The sequence below is a fragment of the Narcine bancroftii genome, chromosome 4 (genome assembly GCF_036971445.1).
Source record: "Narcine bancroftii isolate sNarBan1 chromosome 4, sNarBan1.hap1, whole genome shotgun sequence".
NCBI classification, from domain to species: domain Eukaryota; kingdom Metazoa; phylum Chordata; class Chondrichthyes; order Torpediniformes; family Narcinidae; genus Narcine; species Narcine bancroftii.
This window is the reverse complement of record NC_091472.1, coordinates 36,132,563-36,148,612: the sequence shown is the minus strand read 5'-3', so window position 1 is coordinate 36,148,612 and position 16,050 is coordinate 36,132,563. Positions and strand designations below refer to the sequence as shown.

General features: G+C 36.1%; 1 protein-coding gene across 3 annotated transcripts in view; it reads left to right on the top strand.

Moving 5' to 3' along the window:
- abcg5 (ATP-binding cassette, sub-family G (WHITE), member 5) overlaps window positions 1–16,050 on the top strand; it is a 40,768-nt gene that overhangs the window by 3,801 nt on the left and 20,917 nt on the right. For all 3 annotated transcript variants that reach the window (XM_069931062.1, XM_069931063.1, XM_069931061.1), the window contains exons 2-7: window positions 759–880; window positions 1,447–1,583; window positions 3,217–3,312; window positions 5,639–5,771; window positions 6,405–6,544; window positions 6,974–7,103. In XM_069931062.1, the coding sequence (XP_069787163.1) occupies window positions 759–880; window positions 1,447–1,583; window positions 3,217–3,312; window positions 5,639–5,771; window positions 6,405–6,544; window positions 6,974–7,103 (758 nt within the window). The remainder of the gene's footprint in view (window positions 1–758; window positions 881–1,446; window positions 1,584–3,216; window positions 3,313–5,638; window positions 5,772–6,404; window positions 6,545–6,973; window positions 7,104–16,050) is intronic.

The following is a 16,050-nucleotide window of genomic DNA, read 5'->3' as shown; positions in this document are numbered from 1 at the left end:
CACATTTAAAATTCGATTAGATACATTTTTACATGATAGAGGAATTAGGGGGTATAGGGAGAAGGCAGGTCATAAATTAGATCAGCCATGATCATATTGAATGGCGGAGCAGGCTCGATGGGCCATTTTTGGCCTACTCCTGTTCCTACTTCCTATGTTTCTATGTTCCTAATCTCAAGCAACCGGAAAATTCACTTACACGGCATCTACCATTCCCCATGGGTGCCAGATGCTAGGTGTTTTATCGTATTAAGTTGGCACAAACAGGTTATCAATCTGTAAGCAATCAGACTACTGTCCAAAAGCCACTTAGTTTGGAAGTTGCACCACTATTAACATTAACAACCCTACTTGATGGATGTAAAGTGTCATAAGATTCAAATACAGACTCTTTGGACCCAACAAGCCCACACCAACATCAAGCACTTATTTATACTCATACTATTTTATTCTCCCCACACTTCCGTCCATCAACTTTTCCCCAGATTCTATGACTCATTAGTACTCTTAGGGCAATTTACAGTGGTCAATTAACCTATGAACCAGTACAATTTTGGGAGGATGGGGAAACACCAGGAGGAACCCCAAGTGGTAAATGGAAGATCGTGCAAATTTCACGCAAACTTCCACAGAGGTCAGGATTAAACTTGGATTTTTGACCCTGTGCAAGTGTGGAGTAGAAAATTGTGCATTTAGAAACTCATGATTTAGTGTTTGTTTGACTGCTTTTGAGCCTTTTCTTTAATGTATTCTTGCAGCGAGAGAATTGGGCCTTGGTGGGACATACAGTTGTACCTTAAAAAATGGACAAGGCATATCCTCAAAGATGTCTCATTTTATGTGGAAAGTGGACAACTTATGGGAATTTTAGGAAATTCTGGTAATTAATCTATCTTGATTTTTTAAAGTTGTAATTTTGTAACTCTTGTTCTAAAATATTTGCATTTTATTTCAGCTTGCCTCATATTTTACCCATTCTCTTTAGTCTATTAATTCAAATCAAGCCTGGTTAATGTCAGTGCCATTCTATTAGTCGATTTATTTATTTTTTTTGCAAATGGAAAGTACTTCAGTGATCAACCTCATTACATGGTTTAACCTATCTCTAAGGAATTCCTTGGTTCTGTTGCCAGAACTGGTGACAGAATCATGAATGCAAACAATACTTCATGACATAAACATGTTACACTGCACAATCGCAATGCTACATAAAAATGTTATAATTGGCAATAGGCAAATAAATTAAACTAAATTGTCTGCACTTCTGAAAATTATCACAATTTTGAATGCAGTTTGGCATATTTTTATTTCTGTTTTGTTGAGCCTAGAGCATGCTACTCTTGATGGAAAATTAACATAAAATTCATAAAGGATTTAATTATTTTATTTTGGTATATAAATGGGTTTTTTTTTTGTCAAACACATTTTGACTGTACTGTATTTTAGGGTCTGGAAAGACTACTTTGTTAGATGCAATTGCCGGAAGATTGCATGGGAGAGGAAACCTAGTTGGTGATGTATATATGAATGGTTGCAAAGTTAAAAAGGAAGATTTTCACACCTGCTTTTCGTATGTCTTACAGGTAATGATAGTGGAATAAATATTTTAAACCTTTTCCTGCAACTGTGTGCATTTAGCTGTAATATTTTCATGTACAAGATTATCTCTTTGTGTGAGGAAGGAATAAAGTGCTTGTTTTGAAAGGAGGAATTGGAAGTTGGTTCCTGGAGCCAGAAACAAGCCTGTGAGGAATATACAATGTACTTGTATTCTTTCCAGAAAAAAATGAGGTGCTTTCTTTGAAACCTAGCACACATTGCATTTTTAGAAGAGGTGTTGAGAGACCATCAGAGAATTTAGAATTTAAACTAGTAGTTTTAGGATAAGTGACCAGCCATTTTGGAGAGAGGGATGTGAACCTTTGAAATTGCCTATTCAAGAGAGTGACGGGCAATCAGTTTCTGAATAAATCAATATATATTTTGGGCAATAGGAAAATTAAGGAATATAGTAACATAAAGGGAAAGTAAAACTTCAGCCAGAATCGACTGGATTGGTGGAGTAGCATCGTGCCATTTCTTCTCTCTCTCTCCCCCAGTGCAGAAAGATAAAAACCAAGTCCACTGGTAATTAATTTAACTCTCTGTTCTTGGTTAAGATTGGCATACAGTGTAGGGAAACTTAATTTTAGGATTTTATTTGTGTTTTGTTTTTGTGCTCAACATCTCAAACCACTGTTGTTACCTGCTCCAAGCCCAAATAGATCATGACCGCAAACAGTTTGATAAACTGTGGCCAAGATTAAACATATTAAATGATAAATGTTAAGAAAGTTCGAATTACTTTGTAGTAATGCAAGCTTATTTTTTCTTGGAATGATAGAGATGGCAGATACTTGTTCTGATATGTTAAAGTGAATGGGACGTGGCTTCAATTTCTCTGATTACTCTTTAATTGTTTAATTTTCCCAAGAACCCATTTGTTTCATCAACATTGTTCTGATAGACTAATTTATCACTGGATATTTTTTTACTTCTGAACAGTCAGTTCAGAGGTAGTGATATTAAGGTATTGAAAGGTTGGTCCAATAATCTGAAGTCCTAGTTAACAACACATTTGAAAAGTATTCATGAATGAGACTCTGCATAGTTTGATAATCAATCATAGAATCTGGCTGTCTGTAGAGAATTCAGGAAAAAGATGGGATGTTTCATCTGGCATTTGTGACCGTGTTGAAGATAACATCAATTGTTGTCATTGCAACATGTTATCTGATGGCACATAATTGAATATCTGATGAGGATTGGCCATAATGAGATTTTGTAGTTGTAGAGTCCACTGATCACCATAGTCCAGCCCTATTAATATTGTCCAAACTCATGTAGCACCATTGCAATTGGCAAGTTGCTGCAAAAAGGGGCCTCATTTCAGTGAGGGGAACTTCATGTATGTTACATTCTAAATGTCGATAATGGAACCTTCACCTTTATTTTAAACCGATGAACTCTACCTTGATCTTCTTCCTTGCTCTCTCTCTCTCTCTCAAACTGCCTCACGCACCAACTCCAAGAGTTACTGTCTTCAAGGAAATGTGGAACAATTTATGACAAACAGTTGATCAAATTCACTAAAAAAAAAAGTATATTTTTGTAGTTTAGTCACTTTGTGATGAGATTCCAAGGTGAACTCACTCCATGTGTTTGTTTGTTTTTTAGAGCAATAATTTACTCAGCTACCTTACAGTGGAGGAAACACTGACCTACACAGCTTTACTCACACTTTGTGGAAATACTAATACCATTAAAGAAAAGGTACAATTATTTTCAAATTAGAGTTAACTTAATAACTTATGAAATGATGCTGTCAGATAAGCAGATGTTAAATGAGTCTCATGAAGACCTTATGAGTGCAGTGCTCCAGTGTTTTTCAGATCCTACCAAGCATGCATACACAACAAAAACTGGTGTCGCCATTGACATATTTGAGTATCTCATAAAAAGTTTTCAGAGCAAAATTATTGAAGGAAATGGATATGTCATTCTGATAGAAAACCATTGAAGATAAGGGTTGAAAACATAGGAGAGCAAAGTTAATGTACAAGGTACTGATGAGGCCTCACCTGGAGTAGTGTGTGCAGTTCTGGTCTCCATACTTGAGGAGGGATATTACTGGCCTTGGAGGCAGTCCAGAGAAGGTTCACCAGGTTGATCCCAGAGATGAGGGGTTTGACCTATAAGGAGAGACTAAATCGCTTGGGATTATACTCACCTGAATTCAGAAGAATGAGAGGAGATCTTATAGAAACATAAAATTATGAAAGGGATCGATAAGATGGAGGTAGGAAAATTGTTTTCACTGGTAGGTGAGACCAGAACTAGGGGTCACAGTCTCAAGATCTAGAGGAGTAGATTTAAGATGGAGATGAGAAAAAACTTTTTTTCCCCAGAGAGTAATCAATCTGTGGAATTCACTGCCCAGGGAAGCAGTTGAGGCTACTTATTTAAGGTTCAGTTAGATAGATTCTTACATAAAAAAGGAATTGAGGGATATGTGGAAAAGGCAGGTAGGTGGAGTTGAGTCAATTATCATATCAGCCATGATCTTATTGAATGACGGAGCAGGCTCGATGGGCTGGATGGCCTACACTTGCTTCTTGTTCTTGTGTTCAAATAAGTTTAATTTTTATTCCATTTTTCTTAGCCTCCAGTTATTCTGAGAGGGACTTGAACCACACCTTCTGAATAAAAGACAAGAGCACTAACATTTGACATCAACTTTACAAACTAAATAACCATCTTTGCACATTTGCTCTCTGACAGTCTGTAGGAACTGCTGCAGATTTTAATCCTATCTTGCAATGCTTTTTTTTTTTAAGTATTGTATTCATTTTTGCAAGATCACTTGGCTTAGTTCTCTCAGGTTTTGTGCTTTTCACACATTGCTGTAATGCACAGCAAAGATGTTGGAGTGGCAAGGTTCATAGGTTAGAGAAACACTGAAAATTTCATTGCAAATCCAGTGAACGATCTCAACTGGAGATATTCACTGTCTTCCATAGACAGTGTATTTCTAGAATTTTCTGTTATTTTATGAAGAAAAATGTAATTAATTATTTTTGTGCTGTTATGAGTTATTATTATGGTTATGGATAAATATGTCTTTAAAAGAGATAGATTGTGGGGGGGGGGTTTAGTTCACTTCACAAACAGAGTAACACTTCATAAAAGACATACCATTTAAAATGCAAGAGCTTGCTGAAGCTAGACGTTGAGGCTCCGAGTGTCTTTGCAGAGGCAATGGAACTGCTTTGGAAAGAACTTCAAAAGGAGGTGCAAATGGGCAATAAAGTCCAGGCTGAAATATACTGATAAGATATTTCAAAGATTGGGCTTGGAAAAAGGAGAGAGAGAGGAAAAAACAAACAGGATTCTTCTCTCAGAGAAAGAAAAGTGAGTTTTGCAGTAGCAGTTGAGGCTGCAAAATAGCAAGCTAGTGGACTTGTTGAAAAACCACATTTTGAAGACAGGTTGTGAGTTCTGAGTTCACCCTGTTCAAAACCCTTGTAGACCTTTACAAGAGGAAATGGCTGGCTAGAGTGTTTCTCCTGAAATAAAGGAAACAAGAGGAACTCTGTGGTGACCTGGAAGAAGAGGTTATCATTTGGAAAAATCCATGATGGGACAAGTTTCTTCAGCAAGACACTGAAGTGACTGATTGGAGGAAATCAGTTTGTGTATGTCCAATGAGCAACTAATTTCTCTTTGAAACTAGCAAAAACCTTCTTGAGCATAACTTTAAGCACCAGAGCCTGGTGAAGATTCATAAATATTAAATTCTGTGTACAGTATAAGAATTGCCTGATATAGGTGAACTTGGAGAAGAGAGAAGTGTATGATTGGACAGTGAAGCAAAGAACTTTCCTGAACAAATACACGTTACATACACGTGCACTTAGAATTAGAAGGGTTTAAGTTAGATTAATTAAGTTAATAGTCATAAGTTAAAGTTTGATCCTGTTTTTATATTTAAAGAAAATAAAAAGCAACTTTTGTTTAAGTGACCATTGTCTTGGTGAATTTCTGTTGCTGCTAGGTGTTGGGGTCCTCTGGGCTTGTAACAGTATATTGTTGTCTACAGGTGCAGTCTGTAATGCTAGAACTTGGTCTAAGTCATGTGGCTGGTCATGTGATTGGAGGCCGTGTGTTTCAAGGAATTTCAGGTGGTGAAAGACGCCGGGTCTCAATAGCAGCACAACTTCTCCAAGATCCCAGTAAGACTGGTTATAAATAACATTTCAATTCACTTTTACCTAGGTGCAGTTTCTTTTTTATCAGCATAGATATTTTTTAAAACCATCTATGTTCAGAAGTGCATAACAATTTGCATTTGTATGTCTTATTGAAAAGTGGTGACAAGTTGCAGAGGAATTAATGAATGGAAAAAATATAAGAAAATTTTTGTGGGGCAGATAGGCAAAAGCTATCAGAGTGCTGTTTTCAAGATATAGTGTTTTAATCAGTGTTTTAAATTCAAATTCAATGGAAGGAAGGATAAAATTGTCAAAGCATACAATAGCTGGCCACAAATGTTTAAGAATTTAATTTTATGTTTAAGTATGATTAATATTTGTTTATTTGACTAACACTTTATTTGATGTTTAATTATACAGTTGGAACTTAAATATGCATCATTTGGATATTTTGCATAATATACAAGTTTCTTTGAAGGTTGGAATGCAATTATTTAAAGTTCATGTATCTTGGCGGGTGGGGGGGGGGGTGGGCGGGGAAGCCAATCATCCTGCACTATAACTATTGAAAAGACTATTACAGGATGCTAGGAAATTTAGGTTTTCCTCACAAAATATATGTCTTACGATCTATGTCCATCTGTTTTTAATCAGAAGTCGTTTTACTTGATGAACCAACTACAGGTCTGGATAGTATGACGTCCACCCACATTATTAGTTTACTTTCAGAACTGGCTCACAAAAATCGAATAATCATCCTGACAATTCATCAGCCTAGATCAGAGCTCTTCAAGGTGAGCATGCTGGCAATACAGTTGATTGGAGTTTGCTTAATTTGAAAGGTGAATGGATTAATATGATTTCAGTGAAAATATGATAATTAGCCCAATTAACTTGGCTAAGGCTCTGAAATAATTGAATTGGCATCTGCTTGAGAAACAATGTGCTTTTTGGAGAAAAATCCTAAACCTTCTGCTAAAAAGAAAAGATTAATCTGAATGGAAAATGGACATAAGAAATCAAAAGGAAAATACATAACTGTTGCAAGTTGTAAGAAGGCATACGCAATGCACAACTCCTTTATTGGGATCCAATAAATAATGATGAACTATTGCTGTGGAAGGATTCTTCCATTGTCTGAACTTGTATCTATTTAATGGGATTTGGTTTAGTTACAGTATGTGTAGACTGTTGACCTGTTTCATTTTTGCATATTTCTTAAGATGTTTGACACAATTGGCATAATGAGCTGTGGTGAGATGGTATTTTGTGGTGGAACTGAAGAAATTGTAGAATTTTTCAGCATTTGTGGCTACCAGTGTCCTGAATACTGCAACCCATTTGACTTGTATGGTATGTACTATTTCTTGTATGTCTTATGCAGTAAAGGGGAATAAAAATATGAACACTGTGAAATGCAAGTCAAAAGTGCAACAGGCTAGACCTAATAGTAGGTATAATAGCATCCAGAAATGATATGCAAAAATTAATTTTCCACAAGAAATCTAGCTTTCTCCACTTTTACATTTTTTTTGTTTCAAATATTGTTTAGAAAGTGTGGAAAGACTCAAAATTTTTGTTTTGTTTCACACTTAAGAAAGGAAACTATTGCAAGGTGCATCAGAGCTTTGTATTTGGACATTGAACCTAATGAAATAATAAGAGAGAGTATAAAGGAAGGTTAAAGGGATGATTGAAGATGAGCTTTAAAAAAAGTTGTGGGTAGCAAGGAGACAGAGGGGTTTAAGGAAAGAATTTCAGAATGTTTATTTGTAAAACTGAGATAGGAAAGGCATAGAGAGACACATGGTTAATAGTTGGCTTCAATGAGTTGGATCAAAGGGCTGTTTCTGGGAGATACAATTCTGATGCTATAACAGGACTCTGTATATATGAAGACACAACTGCAAATCATAAAAGGAGGGAGCACCTTTGATGGAAGCTAATAGAAAGTGCTTCAACTTTGTTTTTAGCACTCACGTGCTTTTTTAAAAAAAAAATTGTTTGCATCATTACAGGAAAAAAATAGTAAAACATTAATCAAATATCCAAAGGCAATGATACAAAAAAAACTTTTCTGTATTTTCTCCCCATCTCCCCCCACCAAAAAGTAAGAAAAGGAAAGAAAAGAAAGAAACACCTATGATTTAATTAACAATAATATTAGCATAGACAATCATTAATTGTTATTAAAAAGTAATACAGTGTAATAAAGAGTAGATAAGATAGAAGAGGTGAACATAAAATTATCCATAAAATCCATATATGGTTTCCAAATACAATAAAAATTTTCAACTCAAATCCTTAAACTATACATAATTTTTTCCAAAGGAATACAATTTCACATCTCATTATACCATCTGGTTAATAACACTTCTCCATCATCTTTCTGTGATATCGCTATACATTTTTTTGCAATACTTTAAAAAAATTTTCTTGGTATTTGTCCAATTTCAATTTTGTATCCTTTTCATAAAAATCTCCAAGTAAAAATATTTTTTGATCCTTTGGTATCTTTACCTTAATAATTTGCCCTAATAATTAACTCAGTTCATTCCAAAACCTTTCCACTTTTTCACTAAACCACACCGAAAGCAAAAAAGTCCCTATTTCTTTCGCACATTGAAAACACTTATTTGAATAATCAGGATTAAGTCCATTTAACTTATGTGGAGTATAAAACAATTGATGAAGTAAATTATATTGAACCATTTGATATCTAACATTTACTGTATTCATAACATAATTTTGACCAAATCTCCTCCTGAATTTGTATAAACTTTTCTCCCATCGGATTTTTGATTTATATAAATCTTTTTTCTTTACAGTCTCTTGTAATTTTATTTGCATATTAGTAATAAATTTCTTAACAACAAATGTATCTTCAAATTGACTTTGTTTAGGGAGTCTCAAATCTGCTCCCAGTCTCTTTTTCAATTACATTTTTAATTGAAAATATGCAAAAATTGTATTATTATGTATATTGCATTTATCTTTTAATTGATCAAAAGTTAAGAAAAAAGATCCCAAAAAACAATCTTTTATTCTCGATATACCTTTGCTATACCTTTGCTACACCAATGATCAAATAAAAAAATCATTCAAAGTAAAAGGAAGAAGTGCATTTTGTTTTAACAAAATTTTTGGTAATTGATAATTTTTAATTCCTCTCTCAATATGAATTCTATTCCATATGTTTAAAATATGTTTCAATACAGAATTTTTTTTTAGTTCCTTTAAACAAGTCACTATTCCAGTTATACAAAATTAACTCTGGAATAGTTTCACCAATATTATTCATTTCTATTTGTATCCAAGCTGGTTTTTCACCCCATTGATAATGGGAGTGCAAAAACCTCAATTGAGATGCTTTAAAATAATTCTTAAGATTTGGTAAGCTTAGTTAAATTTCCACATTAATTTTTCTAAACCAATTCTTGACATCTTACCTTTCCAAAGAAATTCATGTATTATTTAATTCAAGTTTTGAAAGAAAAGTTCTGGTACCTGAATGGGCAATGATTGAAACAAATATTGTATTCTTGGAAAATATTCACTTTAATACAATTCACTTGTCCTATTAACTTTATTGGTAAATCTTTCCATCTTTTTAAATCCTCTTCCAATTTTTATAACAATGGCAAATAATTTAGTTTAAACAAATTATTTATTTCTACTAATTTTAATTCCTAAGTATTTAATTGCTTCATTTTTCCATTTAAATTTTGTCAATCTTTTACATTGAGAGTAATCCATATCCACCAAAGGCATGACTTCACTTTTATCAATGTTCACTTTATAACCCGATACCAACTCATACTTTTTAAATCTCTCGTTCAACTTATTTAAAGATATTTCTGATCTCGTTAAATATACTATAACATCATCAGCAAATAAACTAATTTTATGTTCTTTATTATCTACTTCAAATCCTTTAATTTCATTATCAATTCTAATTACTTCTGCTAATGGTTCAATCACTAATGCAAACAAAAATGGACAACCTTGTCAAGAAGACCTTCAAGCATAAAGGGATGTGAGATTTGCTTATTCATAATCATTTTTGCTTTTGGTTGATCATACAGTGCCTTTATCCAGTTTATAAAAGTATTTGGAATTCCAAAACCATTAAGTGTCTCAAATAAAAAAATCCATTTCAATCGATCAAATGCTTTCTCTCCAAGCTACCACAGGAATCTTCCTATTTTGTGCTATTTTCACCAAACTTAAAAATTTAACTATGTTGTCTGCTGCATTTCTATTTTTAATAAAACCAGTTTGATCTAAATTTATTAATTTTGGCAAAAATACAGCTAGCTAACAATTTTGATACAATTTTATAGTCTGTATTCAATAATGATATAGGTCTATGAAGGCTGTAAACAATCTTTCCTTTTTTTGGAATTACAGTTATTAATGCTGTTTTAAAAGATTCAGGTAAATCATAAACCTCTTACATTTGACCTAATATCTCCATCAATACTGGTATTAATAGCTCCTTAAACTGTTTATAAAATTCTGGTGGGAAACTGTCTTCACCTGGCACCATATTATTCTGTAGAGACATTAAAGTCTCATAAACTTCTTTTTCTGAAAAATCCTCAGACAATCTTATCTTTTCATCCTCCTTTAACACTGGTAATTTAATTTGTCTCAAATAATCTCTTATTTTATTATCATCTCTCTTAGACTCTGAAAGATAAAGTTAAAGCCTAAAAGTCTTTAAAATTATCACTTATTTCCTGCATTTTATAAGTTATCTGTCCTGATAATTTCTTAGTTGCAATTATTGTTCTAAAAATCTGTTCTGTGTTTAATTGCCATGCTAAACCTTAATGGGCCCTTTCACCCAATTCATAATATTTTTGTCATGTTCTCATTATATCTCTCTGCACTCTAGAAGTTTGCATAGCATTAAGTCTTAACTTCTACAACTCTAACAATTTTCTCTTCTCATTTTTATGCGCTTGAATTTCCTTCTCCAATTTCATTATTTCTTTATCTAATTGAGTTACCTCTTTCATACATTCTTTATTTTTGAAGTATAACTTATTATTTGATCTCTCAAATATGCCTTCATTGAATCCCATAATACAAACTTATCCGCAACTGAATCCTTATTAGCATCTAGAAATTACAAAATTCCCTTTTCTTCCACAAAATAATATTTAACCTACCTTTTGTTTTTCCATTAAAGGTGAATGATCTGACAGAACCTGCGCTTGATATTCCACTCTTTGTACTCTATAATGAAGTTGTGCAGAAATTAAAAACGTATCTATGCGCGAATATTTTTTCTCCATAGATCCACTAAATCCATCTTTCATCAAATCTGTTTCTGTATTTGCTATCTTATTTTTCATCATTCTATCTCCCGATCTATCTAATTTAAGGTCTAAAGCAAAATTAAAAACCCCCTCCCAATATAACTTTTCCCTTGGCATTTGATAAATTCATAAAGACATCTTGCATAAATTTGCCATCGTCTACATTTGGTAGAGCTATTGAAGTAATACAAAAAGCACACACTAGAGTAGTCAACTGAAGACTGATTTATTCAGGGTTTGCAGGCTTCTTTTATATACTGCATGTCCCGGGCTCCATGGGACAAGGTGGGACATCACAATGAGATTGCTCCCAATCCCAGGACCAGCAGGTTTAAATTTAGCCTTGTAAGTGTCCCGCGCCTTCCGGCGGGTGACTCAATAGTTCAACGTGACATTCCTCGGCACTCAGTATCTCTCTTGTGCAGTCCATTAGGTGAGTATGCAGCGTCTGTAAAATGGTTCTGCACACCTGCGCTGTGTGCCCATTCAGCCCGCTACATGGCCACTACATCATCCCTCCCCCCCATAGAATTGTCACTGGAAATTAAAACACCAGTTGTGTGTGCCTTTGGAAGATGCCCACGCCATCTGGGCTTGGGTCATTGAATGAGTGCAGTGGGATCCACATGGGCAGGCTTAAGTTTGTCTACACTGAACAGCTGCAAATGTCCCCCAGTGTCCAAAATAAACACAAATCCATCCCTCTTAATCACGTGAAAAAGACCCTCATGTGGTCCTTGTAACGACACTCCTGGGAGCTGTCTGCGACAAAAAGAAAATCAGTGTCCATGAGCTGTGGGGCACATGTTGTTTAGGGATTCCATGCCAGCTTGTAGGAGCAGGTTTCCTGCTAATGATACCGCGTCGAAGTTGGTGAAGGACGTCCAGGTCAGAGTTGGTTGCAAAATGAATGTCCCCTAGAACTGTAAACCATAAACCATCTCTGCGCCAATGTAGACAAATCTTCGTTTGGGGCTGTGCGAACTCCCAGTAGAACCCATGGCAGCTCATCGACCCAATTGGGACTGGTGAGTCAGTTCTTAAGCGCTGACTTTAGTTGCCGGTGGAAACGTTCCACAAGGACATTGCACTGTGGATGGTATGTCGTAGTGTGGTGCAGGTGTGTCCCACAAAAGCATGCAAAGGCAGACCATAATGTAGAGGTGAATTGTGCTCCACGGTCTGAAGTTATGTGCGTTGGGATACCAAATCTAGCGATCCAATTGATGATTAATGCCCTAGCACATCTTTCAGTGTCACTGGATGGCAATGGTATGGCCTCCGGCCAGTGCATTGAACGGTCCACCACTGTTAAAATATATCTCATGTTTTGAGATACTGGCAAAGGCTCGACCAGGTCCACATGCACATGTTTGAGCCTCCTGTGTACCACTAAAGAGGTGCCTTGGTGTGCCGCTGAATGTTGACAGACTAGCAGGAGGTGCATGTATGTGCCCAGTGAGCGACGACTTTTCTTAGTCTATGCCATATGTATTTATTTGACATGAGCTTGACTGACATTCTGATGGATGGATGAGACAAGTCATGTATCTGGTCGAAAAGGCGCCGCCTCCATGATGCCGGAATCAATGGTCTAGGGTAGCCCAAAGACACATCACAAAGAAGGGTTGGGCTGACCTGTTGTATGTCCTGGTTAGAAATGGCCGTACTGTATGCCTGGACATCGGGGTCTATGGCCTGTGCACTGGCCAATTCAGGAATGTTGATTCCACACTGAATAGGATATACAGTAGATCTGAACAGCATATCTGTGACGAGATTGTCTTTCCCTGAAACATGGTGCTCATCCATTGTGAATTCTGAAACGTACGATAAATGACGCTGCTGTTTTGCCGACCATGGATCCATTGTTTTGCTGATGGCAAAAATGAGTGGCTTTTGATCCGTCTAGTGCCGAAGCTTGGAATGGTAGTTCCATTTGCCGCTCGAAGAACCAGGTGTTGTTGTTTATGCGTTCTTTCAAAATAAGTAGGCAGGAGTAGACTGCCCTCAGCACCTGTGTTTATAAGAAACTTGCGCTTACCCACGTCATCTTGAAGATATAATAGGCCAGTATTTGCGCCAGCTGTTTCCTGCCTTTTTCCTGTAATAGGTACACGGCTGGACACATTTATGGGGCATTGTTTCCCCAACGGTGATGGTAAAAGCACCAATCTCGACGCACATCAGCACGTTCCTCCTTCTTTGATTGAACTACAGATGCAGGAGGCTCATAGGATGTGGGAGATGTATCTGCTGTCAAAACAAGCTGTATTTGAGCAGACTTTTGTGTAGGAGTATGATAGAGCCTGTCAGCCTCCCGTGCTATGTCATGGGGATGGCGGAAATCCATGCTAGCAATGTGTATGACGACACGAGCTGGGAGCTTTGATAGGAATAGGGTTTCAAAGAGCAGGCAATGAAAATGACCATCCGCCAATGCAACCATTTCATTCATTAGGTCCAATAGATTCCTTTCACTCAGGCTTTCCATATTCAAAAGCCGCATGGTACGCTCATGTCTTGTCATTTCCAGCATATCAAGGAGAAACTGGTGGAACCTGGTTTTCCGCCGGGGGATTGGCAATAAATTTGCTTACTCCAAGGCACCTACAACATGCCAGAACCTTGAGTCCTCCACCATTATGCCCCGAAGACGAAACTGGATTTCAGCCTGAATAAGCCAAACCCGAAGTTGATGGGTCCAGAAAGGAGGCAAGTGAAGACCAACTGCATTAACTGCCTCCGTGGTGGCAGCTGTAGCTGCAACCATTATGACTATAGACTTGGATTTCTGCTGAATCTTGCAGTCAGGGTCACCAATTGTGGCAGCGGCTACAGATATAATACAAAAAACACACGCCAGACTAGTCAACTGAATACTGATTTATTCAGGGTTTACATGCTTCTTTTATTTGCTCCACGGGACAAGGTGGGACGTCACTATGAGATTGCTGCCGATCCACGGGACCGGCAGGTTTAAATTTAGCTTTAAATGTCTCACGCCTTCCGGTGGGAGACTCAATAGCTCAACATGCCGTTCTTTGGCACTCGGTGTCTCTCACGTGCGGTCCACTAGGTGAGTATGCAGCGTCTGTATAATGGTTCTGCATGCCCATAGAACCACGCCGGCAACAGTTCGCGTTGCCGTGCTGTGTGCCCGCTTGGCCCACTACATGGCTGCTACAGCATATACATTCATTAAGGTTCAATGTTCCAAATAAATCTGGCAATTCATCATAGCATATCTCTCTGCTACATTTATATTAATATCCAATTTTTGAACTGATAAATTTTTATTAATTAATATTGCTGTACCTCTTGCCTTAGATTATTAAAAGATTATTCTATTACTGTTCCTACCCAATCTTTTTTTAATTTTTGATGTTCTTTTCCCATCAAATGTCTTTCCTGTTTAAAAAAAAAAGCAATGTCTGTTTTAATTTTTTTCATATAAACTAATAATTTTTTCCACTTTATTTTATTCTGAATCCCATTAATATAAAATTCAATTTATCAGCCATCTAAACTCTCATAAAATCCAGTAATTGTCCAATTTTCCATCTCCTGCTTTCAAAATACTATCCAAATATTTCATAATATAATTATTAAATTTAGGTGTATTAAAGAGAAACAAAAAGGAAACAAAGAAAAGAACAGAAAACCTACCCCCACCCCCCCACAAAGGTGTATGTCTTTATACCCCTGATCTATAGGAGTTGTGATCGAAAACCTCATCTGGCCGCTAGATTCCATGGAGGCCAGACTCATACTCTCATCTAACTCCCCCAAAATTATACTATCTCTTATGCCTCAAATCTACTTAAATTTACAATGATCAATTCATTTTTTTTACACAGATCTATCGGGTAAAAACTGTCTTCTCTAATATTCTCTCTCCTCCTAAAACTTATATAATTTAATTACACATCTCCAACTGCAATCTTTCCACTTCCTCTCTCTCCCTTCATATATCTCCTAGTTCTTGACTCATTTTATTAGGCAACGAATCTGCAAACACTTTCGCTTCATTGGGTTCCATTAAAAAATCTATTTTTACCCTCAGGAACAAAATCTTTTAACACTGCTGGTGTTAAAACATAAGTGTAACCTTTTTTTGATAGCACATTTTTAACAGCATTAAATTCTTTTCTTTTTTTCAACAAATCAAAACTTATATCAGGGTAAAAAAAAATGTTATTATCATTATAAATCAATGGCGATTGTCTCTCCTTCGCTGGCTTCACAGCCAGCTCCAAGATCTTCTCCATATCGAAGCAACTTGACCAGAATCGAACGTGGCTTCTGATCTGACTGTGGTTTAGGTCGTAATGCTCAATGAGCTCTTTCAATCTCAATATCTCCTTAAAATTCAGTTTCCCCCAAAGTTTGCGGAATCCAACGTTGTAAAAATCTCTTCATATCTTTTCCTTCATCGCTTTCCTTAAGTTCAACAATTTTTATATTATTTCTTTTACTAAAATTTTCTAACCTATCAATTTTTTTGTGTTAATTGTTCTTTAGTTGCAGCCACCTCAGCTTGAATCTTCTTCATTTACTCTTTAACATGCTGAATTTCAATTTCATTACCTTTAATTTTAGCATCCATCACTTTTGTTCGATTTGAGACAACATTCTCTCCACCTTCTTTGTTGAACCCTTATTTTCAATTATACCCTCATTACACTTTTTAACTTCCACTGTTGACTGTAACAAAGTTTGCTGGAAATAATCCATATACATCTTCATTTCAGTTGTAGATATATGACTCCTTTATTTACTCTTGTTTTTTGGCCAAAACTCTCTGTTCAATGTACATTCCTCCTTCTTCCTGCTCCTCTTCTTTATCATCACTGGAGCTGGAGGCTTCTTGAGCCTTTTTTAAAAATTGCCTCCGCTTTTTTGTGCTCTGCGTATACGCGATGTCACTTCTTCACCCGTGGCAGTCGGCCATTGTCGGGGGAGACCCTGTA